General features: G+C 38.9%; 1 protein-coding gene across 2 annotated transcripts in view; it reads right to left on the bottom strand.

Annotated features, from left to right (window-relative positions):
- The window catches only part of Pus7 (pseudouridine synthase 7), a 62,464-nt gene that overhangs the window by 18,425 nt on the left and 17,941 nt on the right, over positions 1-26,098 (bottom strand). For both annotated transcript variants that reach the window (XM_076566366.1, XM_076566367.1), the window contains exons 6-7: positions 15,013-15,124; positions 12,951-13,028 (exon numbers count right to left, since the gene is read on the bottom strand). In XM_076566366.1, coding sequence (XP_076422481.1) covers positions 12,951-13,028; positions 15,013-15,124 — 190 coding nt within the window. The remainder of the gene's footprint in view (positions 1-12,950; positions 13,029-15,012; positions 15,125-26,098) is intronic.

Consider the following 26,098-nt stretch of genomic DNA (forward strand, 5'->3'; position numbering starts at 1 on the left):
CAACCTCATGGTGGCTCACAACCATCTATAATGAGACCTGGTGCAGCAGACAGAACATTGTATACATAATAAATCTAAAAAAAAAGAAAAAAGAAACAATGCCACATAACACATCACAGTGCCTAAGAACATGGTTTTAATTTTTCCTATGTCCATGTTTCCTTTGAAAAGACAGCTACTTTGTCCTGTAAGGCAAGGGGTTGAGGTTGGCTTGAGTCTGCCAGTAGCTTCCAGTATATTTACGTTTGTGTGTACCAATTGTATATTTATGCATACGTGTGTGTACATCTGTATATTTATATCTATGAATACGGGACTGGGGAGGTCTAGGTGTAGACCTCAGAACTGAGAGTCTGAATTCTGTTCCAAAGTTCTAAATCATGGAACTGTTCTACAGGCCTCTCAAGTTCTATCTATTATGGAATCTACTTTTAAAAACGAACTACTTGTTTTAAATAAGATAAGTAATGAAAATTTTTTGGTCTGAGTTTTTCAGATGTTACTGGACTGGACATTGTTAATATATATAATGGAGGTTTTATCTGAATCTGTCAAATGTTAATGGACTAGATATCATTAATGTAATTTTTGGCTGTATAATTGTATATACTTATTGGATAGTTTTTCTTGTATTAGTTATAAGCTTTCTTTAATTTTAGACAAAAAGAGAGGAAATGTGGTGATATTGTGTTCCCCAAAATATTGTGTACCTTAATAAACATTATTTAAAGTTAATTAAATTAGGGAAAACTAATGGGGCAATCTTGCTCTACACACACACACACACACACACACACACACACACACACACACACACACACAGTGAAGCTATGTAAATTTTTAGAATTCACCTATATAGGGCCAGAGACACGCTTCAGCAATTAAGAAAGAGCACTTGTTGCTCTTCCACAACCTGAGTCTGCAGTACCTACACTGAGTGGCAACTCTCCAGACAGTGGTGGTGGTGGCGGCTGGCGCATGCCTTTAATCCCAGCACTCAGGAGGCAGAGCCAGGAGGATCTCTGTGAGTTCAAGGTCAGTCTTGTCTATAGAGTGAGATCCAGGAGATACCCTGTCTTGAAAAACAAAAAAACCAAAAAAACCCCATGGTGATATTTTATTTGTACTGAAATGTGATTTTATTTGTATGTTAATAAAGTTGCCTGTGGGTCAGAGCTAATAGCACGCCACAGCAGAAGCTGGGTGGTGGTGGTGCACGGCCTTTAATCCCAGCACTTGGGAGGCAGAGCTAGGCGGATCTCTGTGTGTTCAGGGATACAGCCAGCATGGAGACACATGCCTTTAATCTCAATACCAACCATAGATCTGGAGGTCTGTACAGACAGGCAGTGACTAGGAGGTCATGCGGTTGGGTTTACAACCAATGATAAGGCAGAACAGAAAGTCAATAAAAGGACAGACACACAGGAAGTAGGTCTCTTGTGGAGAGGTAGGACAGCAGTGGCAGTGAAGGGTAAGGTTTTTAGCTCTGACCTCTTGGGCTTTTAACTCTGCAACTGACTCTGTGTTTCTTATTTAATAAGACGGTTACATCTACAAACCCACCAAAACAAAAAAAACTTCTAGCTCTAGGGAATCTGACGCCATCTTCTGGCCTCTGAAGGTATCCCCACATAGGCACACACACAATTAGAAATAAAATTTTATTTTACCTGGGGCTAGAGAGATGGCACAATGGTTAAGAGCACTTGTTTGATGCTCTTAACCACTGCAGAGGACTCAGGTTTGATTCTCAACACCCACATAGTGGCTCAAAACCATCCACAACTTCAGTTCCAGAAGATTTGACCCTCTTCTGACTTCCATGGGCACCAGGCATGCATATAGTGCACACAGAAGCTGGTAAAACATTCATGCACATAAAAATAAAACACATCTTTAAAAAAAATCACCTATATAACATCTGAGTTCCTGGAATTCTTTTTTTATTTCATTGCTGGGAACTGAGCTACAGCTTCCTACATGCCAGACAAGCATTCTACCCTTAAGCTGTTCTTAGCTCTCCTGAAATTCTTCTTCTTCTTCTTCTTTTTTTTTTTTTCTTTTCTTTTTCAAGACAGGGTTTCTTTGTGTAACAGCTCTGGCTGTCCTGGAACTTGCTCTGTAGACCAGGCTGGTCTTGAACTCACAGAGATCTCTCTGCCTTTGCTTCAGTAGTACTGGGATTAAAGGCATGTGCTACCACCATCCTGCTCTCCTGAAATTCTTAATACTCTCTGAAGACAACCAACCCCTTGATGTACTCGACATCAGCCTGTTTATTTCATCTCATTTGTAAGGAAGCAGACTGACAAGCATTTCACTGCTTAATACCCTCTTCCACTTTTGGTTAGTGCTGGGTACTAACCTCAGGGCTTCACACCTCCAGCCTTACTAAGTTAAAAAAAAAAAAAAAGTTGCCGCTCCATTAATAGAAAAGGTAGAAGACAGCCATCAAAGTCAGGAAATTAGTAAAACCTGTACACCCAGGTCTCCTATTCCTTGTGCATCCATAGGACCTCATGTAAACCAGGGCCACCTCAAGCAGGGGAGCAGGTGTGTTCCAGCTAAGTCACAGCAGGCCCAGCAGAAAAAGGGCACCAGGCCCTTGAATTGAGATGTAGAGGGAGAATGTTGAAAATCAAAGGCATGTATCACAAAGACTCCAAAAAAGCACATGGTCAACATAAGTAGTGAGGACCAGCCGATGGAGCTCTTTAGTCAGTAGACACTCCTACAGAAAGTGACAGTATTTCAGAGACAGGAGCAAAATAAATAAATAAAATAAAAGTAAGCAAAAGCAAAAGACAGGAGCAAAAAAGAACAAAGTTGTCAGCCTGGCTGACCTGGAGACCTCAGGAGACTGCTTCTTGTAAGTGCCAGAAAAGAGTCTAACAGCTGTCCTTTTCTTTCCTTCCTTCCTTCCTTGCTGGTCTCATAGAAATCTGACTGCCTTGCCTCCCGAGCATGTGTTCCTCTGTGTGTGTCTGTATACTGGGGGGAGAGGGGAAAGATTGAAGGTGAGTGCCAGGCCCTCTCCTTCTTTAAAAACATAGAATTCACCATTTTATCTGTTTTCAAGGTTTTTAGTATATACTTACAATGTGTGCAGTGTGTCTCCATCACCTGAAAAAGAAACCTCATCCACTCAGCACTGACTCCATGTCCTCTAGTCTTCCCTGTAGTCCCTGTAATTGTTACTGTACTTTTTGTTTACATATTTCCCCATTTTGAACATTTCATGTAAATGAAAAAGAAATCAAATAGCGATTTTTTTTAAAGCCCAACTACTTAGTGTAATTTTTCTTTTCTTTTTTTTAATATCAGGGTCTCCCTGTATAGCCCAGATTGGCTTCGAATTTGCTATTCTCCTGCTTCAATCTATAGAGTGTTAGGATTAGCACTGTGCCAATATGCCCAACAATGCAACACTCTTAAGGCTTATTATGCTAAGATATACTGGTATTTCACTTTTTTTATATTGAATAATATTCTCTTCCCTGAATACACAATGGATATCCATTTTTGCATCCATCCAGCAAAAGCCCAGAGCTATATTTAGTTCTTGAAGGTGAAGGTGCTCATTGGCAATACTGTTCACCAATTTTGATCAATTTTGGTTATAAATTCATGTGACAATCTTGTTTTTAAGCAATAAGGGCCAACAAACCAACCTGCTACACAGAAGCCTTTGAAAACAAAGTCAGAGAAATCCTGGCCCAAGCTCAGACAGGAGACTGGCAGGAACAGAAGCAAGTCCTTCTGAATGAGACAGTTTGGGATTCTGTTGAAATGACCAAGTAGTTCAGAGTTGCAAGAAGCTGGACAGAAATGCTGCTTATCCCAGGACTGATCAACCCAGCAATAATTAAAATCCCTGTGTGGCAGAATGGATTTATCCTGTCCACCAGTTCTCACAGGAAAGGCCAATCTGCCTACAACACGGATCCATTAAGCAAATGAAGGGTGTGTATCCTATATCCGAGAGGAAAGTGCAGAGTGCTTTTAAAAGGCCAGCATTTAGATGGTCTGCTGCAGTTCCTCAAAGTCAACAGGAAAATGAGAACAAGGTCTATGAGGGCAGAGCAGTACCCTGGTCAAGTCTGACCCCTGCTGGTTGATGAAGTGCCTGAGGTTTTAAATTATTATGCTTTTTATCCTCAAATTAGCACACACACACACACACACACACACACACACACCAAGTTCAAAACAAAGCAACATCTTCACATACACCCAGTAAACGTGATGGAGAGGTACCCTATGACAATGTGCCACTACCTCAGGCCAAGGAAGAGAAGGACTGGAATTCAGCCAGTTATAACAGGTTCCTCAACATAAGCCATGTCATCCTTCAGCATCTGTATGTATCCTGCCCTCCTCAGCCACTCTCTTTCCTTGCCTTCCTTTTCCCTTTCTCCTTTCCTACCTCTCCTCCTTCCTTAATAGTTTTAATCTACTTTTATTGTGTTTATCCTGTCTTTTCCCCTTTTTAAGTTTAGCATACAAAGTGACTAAGTTTCCTTATGTCATTTTCATCCATATGTGTTGTTTTCTTTTGTTTTCATTCATCCCTTCCACCTTCTCTCCTGCCCCATTCTTGCTGATTCCAAACCTTCTCAAAAACAGTCCCCATCAAAAAACAAAACCGGCAGACAGGCCCGGCGGCGGCGGAGACAAGCAGACGCAGGTAGGCCTGCGGCGGCGGCCCGCGGAGGTAGACGGGCCCAGCAGCAGCCCGCTGAGGTAGATGTGCCCAGCGGCGGCAGCCGGCAGGGATATTCAGGCCCAGCGGCAGCCGGCAGAGACATTCAGGCCCAGCGGCGGCCCACAGAGGTAGACAGGCCCAGCGGCGAAGACAAGCAGACGCAGGTAGGCCTGTGGCGGCGGCCCGTGGAGGTAGATGGGCCCAGCGGCGGCAGCCGACAGGGATATTCAGACCCGGCGGCAGCCGGCAGAGACATTCAGGCCCAGCGGCGGCCCACAGAGGTAGACGGGCCCAGCAGCGGCCCGCTGAGGTAAACGGGCCCGGCGGCAGCGGCCGACAGACATTCAGGCCCGGTGGCGGCCCCCAGAGGCAGACAGACCCAGCGGCAGCTGACAGGGACATACAGGCCCGGCGGTGGACCACAGAGGTAGACAGGCCCAGGGACGGAGACAAGCAGACGCAGCTTGGAACAGGGACGCCCCTAACCCCAACATCTGGGGAAGAAGCTATCTTCGTGGGTCAGAACCAGAACGAATCTGAACACTCCTCTGAGGACAACCCAGGGCCCAGCTGCTGATCCTGTGAAACCCAACAACTTGGAGGTGTTGGTGAGACTACCCTGCTCAGCTGAAACCCATCTGGGAGAGGATTCAGATGCCTACAGTTTAAAGTCTGAAGAAACAAGATCAGCTGAGGAGTTGACAAATGAACAAAACGTGACCTGGGAACACAGAAGAAGGCGCTACCCAGACACCAAACCAGATCACCAGAATCATAAGTATATAATTCACCGATCGAAATCAGCTTCCCCTGAAGAAATAGCCCAATAGCACCAATTTAACCAAGAACCACTACTAAACCAAGACTAAAAATTAGAACAAGAGAGGCACTCTCAGACACAGACACCACCTGCACCGCACAGAGGAAGAGATGAGTAGACGCCAGTGCAAAAACACAGGCAACAACATAAAGACCTATATGGCAACATCAGAACCTAGTGATTCTACACCTGCAAGACCTAAACATACCATGACAGAAGAAACAGAAGAAATCAACCCTAAAAATGACTTTAAGAAGATGATAGAGGCCCTTAAAGAAGAAATAAAACATTCGCTCAATGAGGAAATAAAAACTTTCCTTAAAGAGGAAATGAAAACCTACCTTAAAGAGGAAATAAAAACTTTCCTTAAAGAGGAAATAAAAAACTCCCTTAAAGAGGAAATAAAAACTTCCCTTAAAGAGGAAATGAAAAACTCCATTAAAGAGGAAATAAAAAACTCCCTTAAAGAAATGGAAGAAAAAACGAACAAAAAATGGGAAGAAATCAAATCAAGCCAAGAAAAAGCAATTAAACAGATGAAAGAAACATTCCAAGATCTGAAAAATGAATTTGAGACAATAAAGAAAACACATGCTCAGGGAATGCTGGAAATAGAAATCCTGACTAAACGAACAGGAACTACAGAAACAAGCATAACCAACCGATTGCAAGAGATGGAACAGAGAATCTCTGACACTGAAGACACAATAGAGAAAATAGATTCGTCAGTCAAAGAAAACACTAAAGACAAAAAAGTCCTAACACAAAACGTCCAGGAAATTTGGGACACCATGAAAAGACCAAACCTAAGAATAATAGGGATAGAAGAAGGAGAAGAATACCAACTCAAAGGCACAGAAAATATATTCAACAAAATCATAGAAGAAAACTTTCCTAACCTAAAGAAAGAAATACCTATGAAGATACAAGAAGCTTACAGAACACTGAATAGGCTGGATCAAAAAAAAAAGTCCCCTCGCCACATAATAATCAAAACACTAAACACACAGAACAAAGAAAAAATATTAAGAGCTGCAAAGGAAAAGGACCAAGTAACATATAAAGGCAAACCCATCAGAATAACACCAGACTACTCAATAGAGACTATGAAAGCTAGAAGATCATGGACAAACCTCATGCAGACACTAAGAGACCACGGATGCCAACCCAGACTATTATACCCAGCAAAACTCTCAATCACCATAGGCGGAGTAAACAAAATATTCCAGGATGAAACCAGATTTAATCAATACCTGTCCACAAACCCAGCCCTACAGAAAGCACTAGAAGGGAAAATTCAACCCAAAGAAGCTAAACACATGCATGAAAAATCAAGCAATAGATAATCCTACACCAACATACACCACAGAAGGACAACAAAACACAACCAAAAAAATAACAGGAATTAACAATCACTGGTCATTAATATCCATCAATATCAATGGTCTCAACTCACCTATAAAAAGACACAGGCTAACAGAATGGATAAGAAAACAGGACGCATCCATATGCTGCATACAAGAAACACACCTTAACTCCAAAGACAGACACTACCTCCAAGTAAAGGGCTGGGAAAAGGCTTTCCAAGCAAATGGACCTAAGAAACAAGCTGGTGTAGCTATCCTAATATCTAATAAAATAGACTTCAAACTAAAATCAATCAAAAGAGACCAGGATGGACATTACATATTCATCACGGGAAAAATCCACCAAGATGAAGTCTCGATTCTAAACATTTATGCTCCAAATACAAAAGCACCCACATTCACAAAAGAAACACTACTAAAGTTTAAAACGCACATCAAACCCCACACATTAGTAGTGGGAGATTTTAACACACCACTCTCACCAAAAGATAGATCTACCAGACTGAAACTTAACAAAGAAATAAAGGACCTAACAGATGTTATGACTCAAATGGACCTAATAGATATCTACAGAATATTCCATCCTAACACAAAAGAATATACCTTCTTCTCAGCACCCCATGGAACCTTCTCAAAAATTGACCACATGCTTGGACACAAAACAAATCTCAACAGATACAAAAAAAATTGGAATAACCTCCTGTATCTTATCAGACCACCATGCCTTAAAGTTAGAACTCAATAACAACAAAAATTATAGAAAACCCACAAACTCATGGAAACTGAATAATGCCCACCTGAAACATCAATGGGTCAAGGAAGAAATGAAGACAGAAATTAAAGAGTTCCTAGAATTCAATGAAAATGAAAGTACAACATACCCAAACTTATGGGACACTATGAAAGCAGTGCTAAGAGGAAAATTCATAGCTCTAAATGCACACATAAAGAAGATGGAGCAATCCCATACCAATGAATTAACAGCACAACTGAAAGCTCTAGAACAAAAAGAAACAAACTCACCCAGGAGAAATAGACGCCAGGAAATAATCAAATTGAGGGCTGAAATCAACGAAATAGAAAACAAGAGAACAATATAAAAAAATCAATGAAACAAAGAGTTGGTTCTTTGAAAAAATAAACAAGATAGACAAACCCCTAGCCAAATTAACCAAAAGGCAAAGAGAGAGCACCCAAATTCACAAAATCAGAAATGAAAAGGGAGACATAACAACAGACAATGAGGAAATCCAGAGAATCATCAGATCATACTTCAAAAACCTGTACTCCACAAAAATGGAAAACCAGGAAGAAATGGACAATTTTCTGGATAAATACCACATACCAAAATTAAATCAAGACCAGATAAACCATTTAAATAGACCAATTATCCCTAAAGAAATAGAAACAGTCATCAAAAGTCTCCCAACTAAAAAAAGCCCAGGACCAGATGGTTTCAGTGCAGAATTCTACCAGACTTTCAAAGAAGAACTAATACCAATCCTCTTCAAAGTGTTCCACACAATAGAAACAGAAGGAACACTACCAAACTCTTTTTATGAGGCTACAATTACCCTGATACCCAAACCACACAAAGATGCAACAAAGAAAGAGAACTACAGACCAATCTCCCTCATGAACATTGATGCAAAAATACTCAACAAAATATTGGCAAACCGAATCCAAGAATACATCAAAACAATCATCCATCATGACCAAGTAGGATTCATCCCAGGGATGCAAGGATGGTTCAACATACGGAAATCAGTCAATGTAATACACCATATAAACAAGCTGAAAGAAAAAAACCACATGACCATCTCCTTAGATGCTAAAAAAGTCTTTGACAAAATCCAACACCCCTTCATGATAAAGGTCTTAGAAAGATTAGGAATACAAGGAACATTTCTAAACATAATAAAAGCAATTTATAGCAAGCCAACAGCAAACATCAAATTAAATGGAGAGAAACTCAAAGCGATACCACTAAATTCAGGAACAAGACAAGGCTGTCCACTCTCCCCATATTTATTCAATATAGTACTAGAAGTTCTAGCTAGAGCAATAAGACAACAAAAGGAGATCAAAGGGATACAAATTGGCAAGGAAGAAGTCAAACTTTCACTATTTGCAGATGATATGATAGTATACATAAGTGACCCCAAAAACTCTACCAGGGAACTTCTACAGCTGATAAACTCCTTCAGTAAAGTGGCAGGATACAAGATCAACTCAAAAAAATCAGTAGCCCTCCTATACACAAATGATAAAAGGGCTGAGAAAGAAGTCAGAGAAACATCACCCTTTACAATAGCCACAAATAATATAAAATACCTTGGGATAACACTAACTAAACAAGTGAAAGACCTTTTTGATAAGAACTTTAAATCTCTAAAGAAAGAAATTGAAGAAGATATCAGAAAATGGAAGGATCTCCCATGCTCATGGATAGGTAGGATTAACATAGTAAAAATGGCAATCTTACCAAAAGCAATCTACAGATTCAATGCAATCCCCATCAAAATCCCAACACAATTCTTCACAGACTTGGAAAGAAAAATACTCAACTTTATATGGAAAAACAAAAGACCCAGGATAGCTAAAAGAATCCTATACGATAAAGCAACCCTTAGAGGCATCACCATCCCGGACCTCAAACTCTACTATAGAGCTATAGTAATAAAAACAGCGTGGTACTGGTATAAAAACCGACATACGGACCAATGGAATCGAATTGAAGACCCTGACATTAATCCATGCACATATGAACACCTGGTTTTTGACAAAGGAGCCAAAACTATACAATGGAACAAAGAAAGTATCTTCAACAAATGATGCTGGCATAACTGGATGTCAATATGTAAAAGATTACAAATAGATCCATATCTGTCACCATGCACAAAACTCAAGTCCAAGTGGATCAAAGACCTGAACATAAATCCAGTTACACTAAACTTAATAGAAAAGAAAATAGGAAGCATTCTTGAACGCATTGGCACCGGAGACCATTTCCTAAATAAAACACCGACAGCACAGACCCTGAGCACAACCATTAATAAATGGGACCTCTCAAAACTGAGAAGCTTTTGCAGGGCAAAAGACACAGTCAATAAGACAAAAAGACAGCCAACAGATTGGGAAAAGATCTTCACCATCCCCACATCTGACAGAGGATTGATCTCCACAATATATAAAGAACTCAAGAAACTAGACATCAAAGCACTGAACAGTCCAATTAAAAAATGGGCTAAAGAGCTAAACAGAGAATTCACAAAACAAGAACTACAAATAGCTGAAAGACATTTAAAGAAATGCTCAACATCTTTAATCATCAGAGAAATGCAAATCAAAACGACTCTGAGATACCACCTTACACCTGTTAGAATGGCTACGATCAAAAACACCAATGACAACCAATGTTGGAGAGGATGTGGAGCAAAGGGAACACTCCTCCACTGTTGGTTGGAATGTAAACTTGTACAACCACTGTGGAAATCAGTATGGCGGTTTCTCAGAAAATTAGGAATCGAACTACCTCAAGACCCAGCCATCCCACTCTTGGGCATATACCCAAGGAATGCCGATTCATACCATAAAGATACATGCTCAGCTATGTTCATAGCAGCACTATTTGTAATAGCCAGAACCTGGAAACAACCTAGATGCCCATCAATGGAAGAATGGATGAAAAAAATGTGGTACATATACACAATGGAGTACTACTCAGCAGAGAAAAACAATGAAAGCATGAAATTTGCAGGCAAATGGATGGAACTAGAAAAAATCATCCTGAGTGAGGTAACCCAAACCCAGAAAGACAGTTATGGTATGTACTCACTCATTGGTGGATTACAGATATAAAATAAAGAACAATCAGACCACAACCCATAGAACCATAGAGGCTATATATATAGCATGGAGGTCCCTAGGACGACTGTGGCATATTATAAATTTCAGTTTTACTCAATTATTGGAAAAAAAACAGCCAAATGAATGGAAACACATGAACTATGAACCAAAGGCTGAGGGGCTCCCAGCTGGATCAGGCCCTCTGAATAGGTGAGACAGTTGATTGGCTTGATCAGTTTGGGAGGCATCTAGGCAGTGGTACCAAGTCCTGTGCTCATTGCATGAGTTGGCTGTTTGAAACCTGGAACTTATGCAGGGACACTTGGCTTAGTCTGGGAGGAAGGGACTGGACCTCCCTGGACTGAGTCTACCAAGTTGATCACAGTCCTCGGGGGAGGACTTGTCCTGGAGGAGGTGGGAATGGAGGGTGGGCTGGGGGTAAGGGGAGGGCGTGGGAGTGGGGAGAATAGGGGAACCCATGGCTGATATGTAGAACTGAATGGTATTGTAAAATAAAAAATATATATCACAAAAAAAAAACAAAAACAAAAACAGTCCCCATCTTTTGCCATACATATTCCTTTATACTCTTTTTTCCTTTCTTCCCTCTTAAGATCTCTTCTTCCCCTCCCATGACACCCCCCACACACCAATACACTTAAAACCGAGTCTGCATATGGGGGAGGGGTGTAATACTTGTCTTTCTGAGTCTCAGTGGTTTTGCTTAACCTAATGCTCTTCTCTAGTATCTATTTACTGAAAAAAAAAAAAAAAAAGCCCCAGAAATTTGTCTTTCTTATATAGGTGTTATACTATCTCTTCTGTATGATTCCAGTTTCAGCATATATGCTGCTGAAGTGAGTACATAGAAAGTTTTATTTCTTGCTACATGCCCACAAAACTGCTTACCACATTTACAGGTAGTAAATGTGTTGTGTTTCGTAAGTCCTTCTAATATCTCCATAAGCTATTTCATTGGTTTGGAAATAACAACTTAAGTCCTCCCAGGCTCCAAGAAACATTTCATCCTTCTAGAATCAAGGCCATTAGTTCTCTACTAGAGACAACACTGCCCTGGTATATCTGACAAGTCTGGAGATGCTTTTAATTTTCATAACTGTATGAGCAGCAGGGACTTATTACGAGCTTGTATGGAAAGGACAGAGATCAGCAAGGCTGCTAAATATCTTATAATGAACAGGACCAGTTACCACAACAGAGACTTTCTCAGGTGAAAAAGCACATAGTGCAGAGATGAGATCTATATTAAAACCATAGCATCCTATTATCTGTGCAAACTTTCCCTGACTGCCTTCATAGTAAGTCCCAGGTTTGCAGTCAAGACTGACTAAGGCATACCCCTAGTTCAGCTCTCGTCTCACTCTAGCAGGGTTCTACTTATCTGCTGTCCTGTTCTATAACTTTTTCAAAAGCAGAGACCATCTTTTTCATCTGCATGTCTGTTATAAACAAAATATCTTATTTATTGTTTTGTACATGAATATTAAAGAACACATGTTGATATTTAATAAACAAGAGAGAAAGGAGCACTTATTCTCTCTCTCTTTTTTAAATGTGCACTAGTGTTCTGCTTGCATGTATGTCTGTGTGAGAGTGTCAGGTCCCCTGGAACTGGAGTTACAGGCAGTTGTGGGCTGCCATGTGAGTGCTGGGAATTGAATCCAGGTTCTCTGGAATAGAAGCCAGTGCTCTTAATCACTGAGCCATCTCTCCAGACCCAGTGCACTTATTCTTATGGCTATATCACAAACAGCTTTTTAAAATTACTCAGAAAATACACGTTTGATAAGATTAAGAAACAGAGATTCACGGTGAAAAAAAATGAAGTAGAAAAATAATATTTACAAAAATGTAGAAGCTGGGCTGGCAAGATGACTCAGCAGAAAGAGGCATCTGCTGCCAGCCTGAGTCCAGTCCAAGGGACCCACACAGTATAGGAGAGAACTCACTGTCTCCATTTGTACTTTGACTTCCACTAATGTGCCATGGTTTGTGTATAGATATGTACATACACACACATACAAAATAATACATAAATAAATAAATGCAATAAAGATGTCTAAAAAAATTTTAAGGCAGAGACATCATATACAATTGAAAGCGGTAAACTTTGTAAAGCAAGCCTGAGGCTCTGAAGGTGTGCTAGGACCCCTGCAGTGTCAATCTGGGGAGAAGCTCTACTTACTTGAGGACAGCAATCTCCTGCACTGTGATGGCCCTTTTGTCTTTGGTTCCCATATAGGAGAATATGTTTGGTTTTACTCTGGTGAGACAGAAACAAAGTATTCTGAAATTAATATACATTAACCAAAGCACATTTCTAATAACTTGTTTCAAAATATATGTACTAACATACTAAGAGAATAAGGAGAAACTTTAATTAAGATTTTATTGAGGAAAATTTAAATGAACATGCAAATTAAAGTAGCAAAAGCTGCCTTCTTAGCAGGGCTTGATTTCAAGCCTTGTGACTGCCAAGGAATCACTTGGTTTTCAGACTTGGCTAACTAGTAACAAAAAACAAAAGCTACACACTTCTACAGTCAGAAACAATTTGTTAAGTTACATAAAACTGTGACAATAAATGGGAAAATATTCTAGAGATATAATGTAGTACTCTGAACATTTCCTATCTTTAGTTTTTAAGAAGTTACAGTAATGTGATTTTTACCTTAAATATATCTCTGCATTAAAAAAAAAGCCAAATGCTGAAACAGGGATCTGGATAGTTCTTTTTTTTCTTGTGTTTTTAAGACAGGGTTTCTCTGTGTAACCCTGGTGTCCTAGAACTCGATCTGTAGACCAGGCTGGACTCAAACTCACAGAGGTCCACCTTGCCTCTGCCTCCCAAGTGTTGGCATTAAAGGTGTGTGGCCACCCCAACCCAGCTGGCTAGATAGTTCTGATATAAAAATATACAAAGTTCCATAGAAGAATATTTACATAGTTCCAGAAATCCTAACTGTATATCCCAGAGGAACCATGTCCACCTGTCTACATCCTTAAGAGGACTATCTAGTCTCTTGAAAATGAATCATGGTCAAGACAGCACACACTCTTTTTTTCTGGAAGCTAGTAAAAAAAGTGAAATCTTATTTAATTAGGTATGGTATTCAGGGCTAACCTGTGTTCTCCTCAAACTCCTAAGTAGAAGCCTTGACTCCCAGCATCTCATAATATAATATTTGGAAACAAGCCTTTAAAGAGATGACCAGGTTAGAATGTGGCTTCTCAGGTGGACTCTTCATAGGGAGTTCCAGGACAGACAGGGCTAGAGACCCTGTCTGAAAAACAAAGAAACAAAAAAGAAAAAAGAAAACAAAAGAAAATAAACCATGGAGAGATGGCTCAGATGTTAAGAGCACTGGCTGCTCTTCCAAAGGTCCTAAGTTCAATTCCCAGCAACCACATGGTGGCTCACTACCATCTGTAATGAGATCTGGTGCCCTCTTCTGGCCTGCAGGGATGTGTTCAGGGAGAACACTGTATACATAATAAACAAATAAATCTTTAAAAAAAACAAAACAAAACAAAGAAAAGAAACTACATATTCTGATCTTGGAACTTCCAGGCTACAGAACTGGGAAAGAATTATTACTTTTGCTATTTAAGCCATTTAGTGGTGTTTTGTTTCGATCATCTGGAAAACATATGCATTGTATAACCATGTTTAAACTGAGTTAAATTTTCACAGAATACAAGTTTTCTGTGGTATCCACAGACATTTCTTTTCAAAATTTGTATTTTTTAATTTTTGGTGTATGAGTGTTTGCCTGCATATATTTATATATGTACCACAAGCATACCTGGTGCCCCTGGAGACCAGAAAAGGGTGTCAGATCCCTTGAAACTAGAGGAAATCTGGATGCTATAGAAGAGCAACCAGTGGCCTTAATTGCTTAATCTCTTCCTATTTACTAAAACCACAAACACAAAAAATCATGGCACTTCACCTACCCTCCAAACCCTATGATCTTTGCTGTGTTTTCATTCCTTTGTGCAAATTTCATTTTTCCCTGGCTGTACTGGGAACTCTTAATTGTATGTGAATTATTTATTACCCCGTCTTGAATTATTAGCACGGGGGTAAAAAGTTTTTTGATCTATTTCCCACAAACATTCCCATTAGGGAGCACATTTGGCACTTGCTGATCTCTGATTCCTGCTCTTTTTTCCCAATGGCATTGAAAGAGAGAACACATTCCTATTTTACTGATTTTGTGTAAGAACAAGAATGAGACACTAACCGTAAATATTTGGACAATACATTGATGGCATCCATGGTGTCTTTGTTTTCCTTGTATAGGACAAAGTGGCAGTAGCTTCCGCGAGATTTTGGCCAAGAATGTTTTCTCGGATCTTAAAAACAAAAAATTTAAATGTCATATATACCATAGTAAATAAAAAGAAAGAAAGAAAGAAAGAAAGAAACTCTATGGAGATCATTTTTTAAATACAGAACCACTCAGTGGCCAATCAGATGCAGCCTAACAGGAAGCATAAATAACTGTATGAGCCATACATACTAAACTTTCTGTAACTGGATACTAAAACACTATCTGTCTACATTTAAAATCAAAAACAAAGTGTAAGTGGTATGGAAAATGAGTAGGACTAAGCAGCCATCTTCCCTCAGCAGATACATGGAACCCATGGTGCTGTGAGGATTACTGGATCAGCACACATCAGGGCCAAGGGGCCCTATAGCAGCTACATTCAAGAGGAAAGAACTGTTACAACAGATCCTACCATTCCTACTTCACAGCTAGGTATTCATTCACACATGGTAGCACAGATGGAGACAGGGTCTGTAAGGACTTGTTTTAATGACTTTGTAAATTTCCTAAAGGCCATTTCTACCACAAAAGTTTAGCTAATATCGACAAATGGTCTATAGATACCTACATGAGAGAGTAGCTGGCATTCAAAGCCTGATTCTTATGGTGTCAGTGTGTGTGAAAACTTAAGCCATGTTAAATGCTACCTTCTGAGTCAGTGTAACATGACTGCCCAACTCTTTGGGGACAGATACAGTCTATGACTTGGGATACCCTGATTGTTAAAACTGTTCTTTTAATTGAATACTTCAATTATATTATAATCTAGAAACACATTTTAAACAAGATTTAGATTTAAAATGCTCAGAGTAAAGAAATTAGGACTCTGAAAAAAATAAGCTGCAGCTACAATTTGCAGATACTGCAAATATCCATGAGTCCTATATGACATAGAGGTAGGCTGTTTTTCAAGGAGCATATCTAGTTTCATTGACATAAAAACTCCATGAAAGAAAAATTATGAAAAGGTATTTTGTACAATCAACTAGAAAGAATCCTCTTGTTTTGAAAACTGTCCTTAAAAAGTCTTTTCATACAAACTTAGGAATCTTCAGCGGCTTCTTCTTCCTGGGACTGAAGGTAACTGACCATCTGGCTTTGTCAAGCACTTCTTGATAACAGGTTAGTGATTTCATATAAGATATAAAGAACCATCAAGCAATGTAGAGAAGTAGTAACCCACCTCAGAAAACCATCACAGTATGTATATGCCTAGAAAAATCAATTTCCTTCTTGATGAATGTGAGTTTCTGTCATGTATAGAAAAATATTACAAGTATCTCCTTAGCTCTTGGTGTGAAGTTCTTACAATTTCCTTAGGGCTGTGAATGGAAATATCTTTTTCGTTTTTTTTTCTTCCAGATCATTACCACTTAAGCAAAGTTATATGTACTCAGCACTTATGACAACATTGGTATTTCATCTTGTCTACACGAAATACCAATCACTCTTACCTGCTGCAGTTCTGACCTCTGTCCAGATGCACAGCATAAAGAGCACAAAAGAGCAATGTTTAATTTATAATACTGTTAAAGTGCTTTAGAGGTGAACATGCACATGATCGCATGGTAAGGGCATACTGAAGACTTCTACAGCACTTGGTAATTATGTGGTAGGTCAACAGCCATTGAGACATCAACAATAGGATGTTGTAGAGGCAAACAGCGAACAAACAGGAAAACTCCCCTCTAGGCACAGCCTTCTTGTCTCATTATCTTCACAATGGGCATGTCAGTTCATCCTCTAAGCTGTGTCTGTACCCATGGGATATAGCAAATTCTCATGACTAGAACTGAATGCTTCTTCTTTAACATGTTTTTTTTCATAAATATATCAAGACATGTTTGAAACACTGTGTGTGACTATTGTGATGAGAATACAACTGCTGTTTTGCTTCATGCCTTTTTTGGTGTGTGTTTTAGAAGTTTCCTGCATTGAAATGTAAAAATCTTTCAAATCAGCTAGGTGGTGGTGGCACACACCTTTAGTCCTAGCACTTGGGAGGCAGAGGCAGGAGGATCTCTATGAGTTTGAGGCTACCCTGGTCTACAGAGTGAGGTCCAGGACAGACAGGGCTGTTACATAGAGAAACCCTGTCTTGAAACAACAATCCCCACGTACACACCCAAACAAAACAAAACAAAAACAAAAAACCCAAAACAATAACAACAACAACAAAAAACCCACAAAAAAACTGAATGCTGCTGAATGATTATTAGAGAATTTTTCTCTATCCACCAACTTACAGATGGAAAGATTTAGGAGACATGTCCAATGAACACAATGCTCTGTCCTTCCTTTACCATCATCTGAACAAGTTGTGTGAATTGAAGAGATCTGAGAAATCTAGGGAAAACTGAGCCTGTGCTGGGTAGTAGTCAGGAAGTAATTTTGATCTTATTGAATGTGCTAATGGTTTGGGATTTTAGTCCTCATTTGGTAAATAGATACTGAAGAATTTATGAGCAAAATGAGATGTCATATTAATTTATTTTAAAATGCTCCCAAAAGGAAAAAAGTGTAGGGATAGGGGTGGGGGTATAATGGACTAAACAGAAACAACAGAATGTCGGTCATCTTGAAGGGGGTTGATAGAGACACAGAACTAACTACCTTCTCTATCTGGGCACAGAGTTGAAAATGTCCACAATAAAAAGCTAAAATAATCAAGTATGACACAAGATGGTGAAGTGTGGCTATATATTTTAACTTCTGGTTTTTAAGCAGCCACATGTAAGTACAAAGGCAAGAAATAAATACAGCCCCAAGACTGAAAACCTAAATGTTATCTTCCCTTAACAGAAACCAGGACAAACCAGTGAATTTGGCTCACAAGCATGCACTTCCTATTAGGAAACCCAAGCACAGAATATGAATTCAATGACCTCTGCAACTAACAAACGTAAATATTCATTTTCTAAGAATATTCATTATACAAGAGTACAACACTTGCACTGGAAATATTCTGAATAAGCAAAAACTCTAAAAACTCCAGCCTCTGAGAACACTATGTAATGTACACTTAGCCTTCAAGTTAAGTGAAGTTAGGATGACTTTCACATATTTTTTTTTTTAATATTTTTTTTAAAGATTTATTTATTTATTATGTATACAGAAGAGGGAGCCAGATCTCATTACAGATGGTTGTGAGCCACCATGTGGTTGCTGGGAATTGAACTCAGGACCTCTGGAAGAGCAGTTGGTACTCTTAACCTCTGAGCCATCTCTCCAGCCCCAGACTTGATCGATCACCTTGGAATCTGATTTTCACATATTTTTGAGGCACTCCAATTTATAATATATTTGCAAAGAATTCTAAGGCTGGCAATGCACTTCCTATTTCGAGAAGGCTGGTTCTACCTTCAGAAGGTATGACATTGCAGTCCAGGCCTACACAGAAGGACACCAGTTAACAAGGGTAACTATGCCTCGAGGTTACTGTAAATAAGGAAGGAAAGATATAGGTGCCTTGAGTTAAATGACATGATGGGGTGGCATGCAGGACATTCTTTCTGCTTACTCAAGGTCCTCTTCATTAAAGCATCCCACAAACCAACCTTTCAGCTTTCTCAGTATCCTGTTCCATCCACTGTCATCACTGCTGTCCTGACACTTCCACCCTTACCCTTTCTAGGGCCCTTTCATTTCATATATAGATTCATGGCTCTACTATCGTCAAAGTCAAGCAAATTTCTTCTTCTCCTTACTATATGTTCCCCCTTTCTCTTTGCTTCACTGCTTAATTTAAAAAGCACTCTGTATATACTGCCTTCTGTTTCAACCTACAGTGTAAACTCATTTCCAGTCTCATCATTCTAATACCCAACTACTTAAGGAAACGGACATTAGTGATTCCTTGTGACAGGCATATGTTTTGAGTCCCTATCTCAAGTCTGGAGCACTTCCCATTGAGGTCTCTGGGATTCTTTCCTTTGTGGAGTCTGTCCCAGAAAGTCTTTGAGTCAGTGCCCCTCTCCTTGGTAGGTAGAGCCCTAGGACTAGAGACCTTGCCTGGGAACCATTTATTTCAAAAAGTACAAGAACTTGTATATATCATAAAATAGGTTTTTCCTCCCTGGAGGCAGTAGCCCTTTGGGACTATGTAGTTTAGGTTAGCCATGAATTCATGATTCCTTTGCGTCTTGAGGACTGAGATGATACAAATATGCTACCATGGCCAGCCCCAGATTTTTTTTTAAGTTTGTGGTTAAAAACAAGTTCTTGAAAGCAGTTAGGATGTATATAATTTCAAAGTATCAATGTATTTCCTGCTTGTACAATGTTATAATAATTATATATCCCAAGCATGGTAAATTTTATATAATGTGTCCTTTTTAGACTGGTTTATCAAAAAATGCCTGAGATTTAATGGCTGGTTATTTCTGATACTGGATACTATGATTTAGAAGTTAACATGCCTATGTTTCACAAAGCATATCTCTATTTGGGGAAAGTGTAAAAATCCTGTAAATCTTGGCTGGGAGGTGGTGGTGGTGGTTGGTGGTGGTGCACACCTTTAACCTTAGCACTTGGGAGGCAGAGGCAGGCAGATCTCTGTGAGTTCAAGGCCAGTCTGTTCCACAAAGCAAGTTCTAAGACAGTCAGGGATACACATAGAAACACTGTCTCAACACCCCTCCACACATACAGAAAGAGATAAACAAAGAAAGAGCTCCTTTAAATTAGCTACCAATTTATTAGCATCTTTCAAAGGCTCTGTGGGTATACAATTACAGAAACTACAGAAACCTGTGAGTTCCAGGACAAGAAGGGCTACCCAGAGAAATCTTGTCTCAAAAAACCAGGAAAAAAAAAAACAGAAAAAAAAAAAAATTGGATGTGGTGGTGGACAACTATAATCCCAGCACTTGAGAGGCAGAAGTGATACCAGAAGGATCAGGAGTTCAAGGTCACTACATAGTAAGTTTGAGACCAGGTTGGGCTACATGACACCTTAAAACAAATAAATAAAAATAAAAAATGAATGCTATAAATTTGCTTAATAATATATAATCCACAAATAACAACTTAATTGTTTGGCAGTGGATGAGCTTCAACACATAAACCGCAAAGCTTCAAAGGCTACTACACCACACTACATCCAAATACTAAGGGGCCCAGGAGAACACACTATCATTTGCACTGGGCTCCATTTTCAGGGCCAACAATCAGCCTCCAGATACTTGTTCTCCCGATTTCTTGGTGACTTTTCCTTTAGGCCACTCTCAGCTTGGGGCAGGAGAACTGGATGAGAAAAGGCTGAATGCAGCCTCCCAAGAGACTGTCTCAGCTAGAGAGGAGCCTTTGTGAGGAGGTGGAAGAAAACTCAAAGACAGATTTAGCCCAACTTTGACTAAATGCCCTAACCCGGAAACCCAAGAGGTTCAGGTCTCTGAGAAAATGCCGATCCAATCTGCTTTTTTTGAAAGAAAAACAGGGAGGAGGTGCTTTGTGTCACATAACTCATTTATAAAACCTTAAGAAAATTACACACACACACAGACACACACACACACAGATGGGTGTGGTGTCACAGACCTTTAATCTTAGCACCTGGGATGCAGAGACAAGTGGACCTCTGAGTGTGAGACCAGAGAGATTTATCTAGTGAGTTCAAAGCCAGCCAGGGCTACAAAGTAAGGCCCTGTCTCAAAAATACATAAAAAAGAAAAAAGGTGGCTGTTTTGAAATTTCCTCGGATTTCTACTGTTCTACACAGATTTGGTAAGTCACAACATATCAGATATTTTAAAGGAAACCATTTAAAAGAGAAATTTTTTCCACATTAAAAAGAAAATGGGTTTTATGTGTACACTGGAAGAAAATTGGGCTTTGTTTGAAATTTTAGGCAGTCTGACAATGGAACAACTATATGAGAAGATTAGTATTGTTGGAATTATGCAGTTTATCACCATGCTTATCCTCCTTTTGCAGTTTAAAAACATAGTCAATTTAAGTGCCAGGATGACAGCTTTAGAAAAACTTGTTAAACCTGTAAAAATTCAGACAGAAGAAATTAACAGCGAAGTTGTTTCAAGTTTGGATCATAAGGTTACAGAAAGAAAGCCTGTTTTCACACAGTCACCCTTAATTTATCCTGTAACCGTACAGCAGAGGCCTGATCAAATGACTACACAAAATATTTGGGCTCAAATTGAAATGTTGGATTTAAAAAGGTTTAAGGAGACAATAGTATCTTATGGCATGCATTCCCCATATGTAAAGCAAATGTTAAACTCTTGGTCAACATATAATAGGATTGTGCCACAGGCCTGGCGGGACCTTGCACAAGCTGTTCTGGAACCCAACCAGAGGCTTCAATTTCTAATTTGGTTCAAGGATGAAGCTAAAAACATAGAAAAACAATGGAGGGATAAAGGAATACAAGTTTGCCAGGATCAGCTTATTGGAGAAGGCCAATATGCTTCAGTACAAACACAATGTTTATATGATGTCTAAACCCTAATTTTATGTCGAAAGGCAGCCTTGAATGCATGGGACAGAGTTGAGGAACCAGGAAAAAAAATCTGAGTCATTTACAAAGGTGATGCAAGGCCCAAAAGAATCTTTCACAGATTTTTTACAGAGACTGGCTTCAGCAGTAAAGAGAATGGTCTCGGATTCAGAAGCTAGTAAGATAATAATTGAATCTTTGGCCTTTGAGAATGCGAATGAAGCATGCAAAAGAATAATCAGGCCATTAAAGGCAAGATCTGCACCTTTGGAAAATTGGATTATATACATGGTTAATGTTGAGGTTGATGACCATGATGATATGTGGGTAGGAGAAGCAATTTCAAAAGGTTTGAGGAATGTTAGATGCTTTGGAAGTGGAAAGCAAGGACATTTGAAAAGGGACTGTAAACAGGTCATTCCTAGAAACAATGTTTCTTCAAGGAACAATGGCAACAGAATGCCCCTTCCTTCTGGAGTATGCAGAAGGTGTGGTAAGGGAAAACACTGGACCAACGAATGTAGATCAACAAGGGACAGACAGGGTAATCCTTTGCCTCAGTCTTCGGGAAACTCCCAGCGGGGCCTCATGCAGGCCCCCATAGCAAAAACAGTTCAAACCTTTCCTGCAGCCATAGAGAAAACCCCTGCTCAGAGCAATTAAATAACCAAATGCCTATTGGAATAAATCATGCTGGTCAGGATGATGAAACAGAGAAAAGAAAATTTAGGAGAAAACATAAAGAAAAATGTTTGGCAAACTTCTATTAATGAACAGAGACCAAAATTAACAATAAAAATAAATGGTGTTTTGTTGTCTGGTCTGGTAGACACAGGTGCGGACGTTACCATAATTGCACCAGAATTTTGGCATCCAACTTGGCCTCTTCAGGAGGTAAACGTTCAACTGTTAGGAATTGGGACATTATCTCAGGTGAAACAGAGTGCAAGATGGCTCGAATGTATAGGTCCAGAAGGACAGAGAGAAAAATTAAAACCATATGTGGCTAACATAGCTATGAACCTGTGGGGTCGAGACTTGTTGCAACAATGGAATACTCAGATTAACATCCCTCCAATCTCAGAAACAAATCATAAACTAGCACATGTTTCTGAGAGAAATATTAGAAGATATTGTTCTAATGAATGGTCACCAGCCATCCATATTATACAAGAAAAGGGCACAACTGATGATCTTTCAAAGACAACAACAGCTCTACCTTTAAAATAGTTAACAGACAAGCCTGTATGGGTCCAGCAATGGCCTTTAACAACAGAGAAACTCCAGGCTTTAGAAGAGCTGGTAGAAGAACAGTTAAATGCTCAGCATAATGAAGAATCAACCAGCCCTTGAAATTCTCCTGTATTTGTTATTAAAAAGAAATCTGGTAAATGGAGAATGGTAACAGACCTTAGAGCAATTAACAAAGTAATTCAGCCAATGGGCTCTCTACAATCTGGGATGCCTTTGCCTACTCTGTTACCAAAAGGATGGCCTCTCATAGTTATTGATTTAAAAGACTGTTTCTTTTCAATACCCTTACAAGAAAAAGACAGAGAAAGTTTGCTTTTACAATGCCTACTTATAATAATTCTCAACCGGTTAAAAGATTTCAACGGAGGGTCCTCCCACAGGGAATGTTGACTAGTCCAACTCTGTGCCAATATTTTGTACAACAGCCATTGGAAGTGATACGTAAAAAATTTCCTAAATCTATAATTTATCATTATATGGATGATATTTTACTAGCTGACTCAAATGCAGATACTTTAGAAAGAATGCTTGAAGAAGTAAAGAAAATTTTGCCTTGCAGGGGATTACAAATTGCTCCTGAAAAGATACAAAGAGGAGATTCTATTAATTATTTAGGGTATAAAATAGAGCTACAAAAAATTAGACCCCAAAAGGTGCAAATTAGGAGAGATAGACTACAGATTCTTAATGACTTTCAAAGATTATTTGGAGATATTTCTCATCTACGAACTATTGTTGGGGTAAAAAATGATGAACTGACTAATTTGTTCAAAACCTTAGAAGGTGACAAGGACTTAAATATTCCAAGAGCATTATTACCTGAAGCTGAGAAGGAATTGGCCTTGGTAGAAAAGAAAGTACACGAAGGGCACGTGGATCGTATTTATCCAAAGCTGGCTTGCATTTTGGTTATTTTACCTTCTAGGCGTTCTCCTACTGGAATATTAATGCAGAGGGAAGATATTATATTGGAATGGGTATTTTTACCAAATAAACCAAATAAAAAATTAAAAATTTATGTGGAAAAAATCTCTGACTTGATTTGGAAAGGAAAATTGAGACTTCGTCAATTAGCAGGAATAGACCCAGCAGAAATTGTTGTACCTTTAACTAAGGAGGACACTGAAAAATTATGGACAGAAAGTGAACCTTGGCAAAGAGATTGCAGTAATTTTTTTTGGGAGAAATTAACAGCAAATATCCCAAAAGCGATAGAATTGATCTTATAAAGAGAGCTGACTGGATCTTGCCTCGAATTGTACGGCAAAAACCCCTATCTGGAGTTCGTACATTTTATACAGATGCCAACAAACAAGGAAAGGCAGGTTACAAATCAGAAAATTTAAGTAAAGTGGTTCAAAGTCTGTATAATTCAGTTCAAAAATCAGAATTGTATGCTATTCTGTTGGTATTAATGGATTTTTCGGAACCTCTCAACATAGTAACTGACTCTCAGTATGCTGAAAGAGTGGTATTACATATTAAGACTGCAGAATTTATCATTGATGCTTCAGAATTAACTTCAATATTTATTCAATTACAAGATACAATCAGGAAAAAGAGTCATCCTTTTTATATAAGTCACATCCAATCCCATACTGGTCTGCTGGGCCCTCTAGCACAAGGCAATGATGAGATTGATAAATTGATAGGAAATGTGCTGGAGGCCTCAGAATTTCATTAAAAAACATCATGTCAATAGTAAAGGTTTAAAAAAGGATTTTTCCATAACCTGGCAACAAGCCAAGGAAATGGTAAAAAAATGTCCTACTTGTTCCTTCTACAATCAAACGCCATTACCAGCAGGATGTAACCCAGAGGGTACTCAGAGAAATGAAATCTGGCAGATGGACGTGTTTCACTTTGCAGAATTTGGAAAACTGAAATATGTATACCACACCATCGATACTTATTCAGGATTTCAATGGGCAACTGCTTTGAGTTCTGAAAAAGCTGATTCTGTAATCACTCATTTGCTAGAAGTTATGGCCATCATGGGTATACCTGCACAAATCAAAACTGACAATGCTCTATCATGTGTCTCTGTTAAAATGAAACAGTTTTTTGCTTATTACAATATAAAGCATATTACAGGTATACCACATAATCCTACAGGTCAAGCAGTTATAGAAAGATCAAACAGAACTCTAAAGGATATGCTAAATAACAGAAAGGGATAACAAAAACCCCCAGAAATAGACTGCATAATGCTCTTCTAACTTTGAATTTTCTGAATGCCAATGAGAAAGGAATAATAGCTGCAGAGAGACATTGGATAATAGAAAAAACTACAGAATTAAATCAGCCTATATACTTTAAGGATGTACTGACCTCAGAATGGAAACCAGGGTATGTATTACATTTGGGACGAGGTTTTGCTTTTGTTTCTACAGGAGAAGATAAGCTGTGGGTACCATCAAAATTGATAAAGGTTCGATTTGAACAAGAGAGACCTCTTAATTAGAGGAGGTGATAGTTCATCAACCAGTATGAACATCCAATTTAAACTAGCTTGTACCAGTAACACATGCCTTTTCATTTAATCAGATAATAACTTGCCAAAAAGGAACATCCCCAAAATTAGTCTTGGGGAAAGGTTTTTGTTTTTGTCCTTTAGGAGAATGAAGGTTAAGGAATCTGAAGAACACAAGACAAATGAGACAACTGAAGAAACGGGACAAATCATCTATCCCAGGAAACAGAGTGAAACAGCATGTAAGTATATATTATCTAAAAAATTTTATGTCTTCCTAAATGTTTGTTTCTGCTTTTCTCTAAAGATTTAACACTATTGGTCTTCTAATAGTTCCAGTTCAATTAAAATTTAAAGTTGACTTTGGAGTTGGAGAATGGCTCTCTCCTTCTTTAAACTCAAGCATGTTGTTAAAAGGAAAATGCAAACTCCCTGTATCATGCCAGAATAAAAGAGCCATCTTCTGCTATGGGACAGGAGAAAAGCCAAATTAATTAAGGGACTATTCTATTACTAATCTCAACTCTTTGATTCTATTCTGATTCTTTAAACTTTTCTTAAAGTATGAATTTTATATCAAAATTTACAAAATTAACATATATAGATAAATAGATATATATACATTTTAAACTTTGTTAAGATATGAATGGTCATACAGAGTACTAACTAATTCTAGGAAAAAAGGCTTCAATTAGCTGCATATATATGTCTTTGTGTTCGAGTCTCTTATCAGTTTTCTGCAGGAAATCACGGCCAGGCCTAACATCAATTGAAGTCTCCGGAAAGAAGATGGGGCCCCACAAAAACAACAATTC

Source organism: Peromyscus maniculatus, chromosome 3 (assembly GCF_049852395.1).
Source record: "Peromyscus maniculatus bairdii isolate BWxNUB_F1_BW_parent chromosome 3, HU_Pman_BW_mat_3.1, whole genome shotgun sequence".
NCBI lineage: Eukaryota > Metazoa > Chordata > Mammalia > Rodentia > Cricetidae > Peromyscus > Peromyscus maniculatus.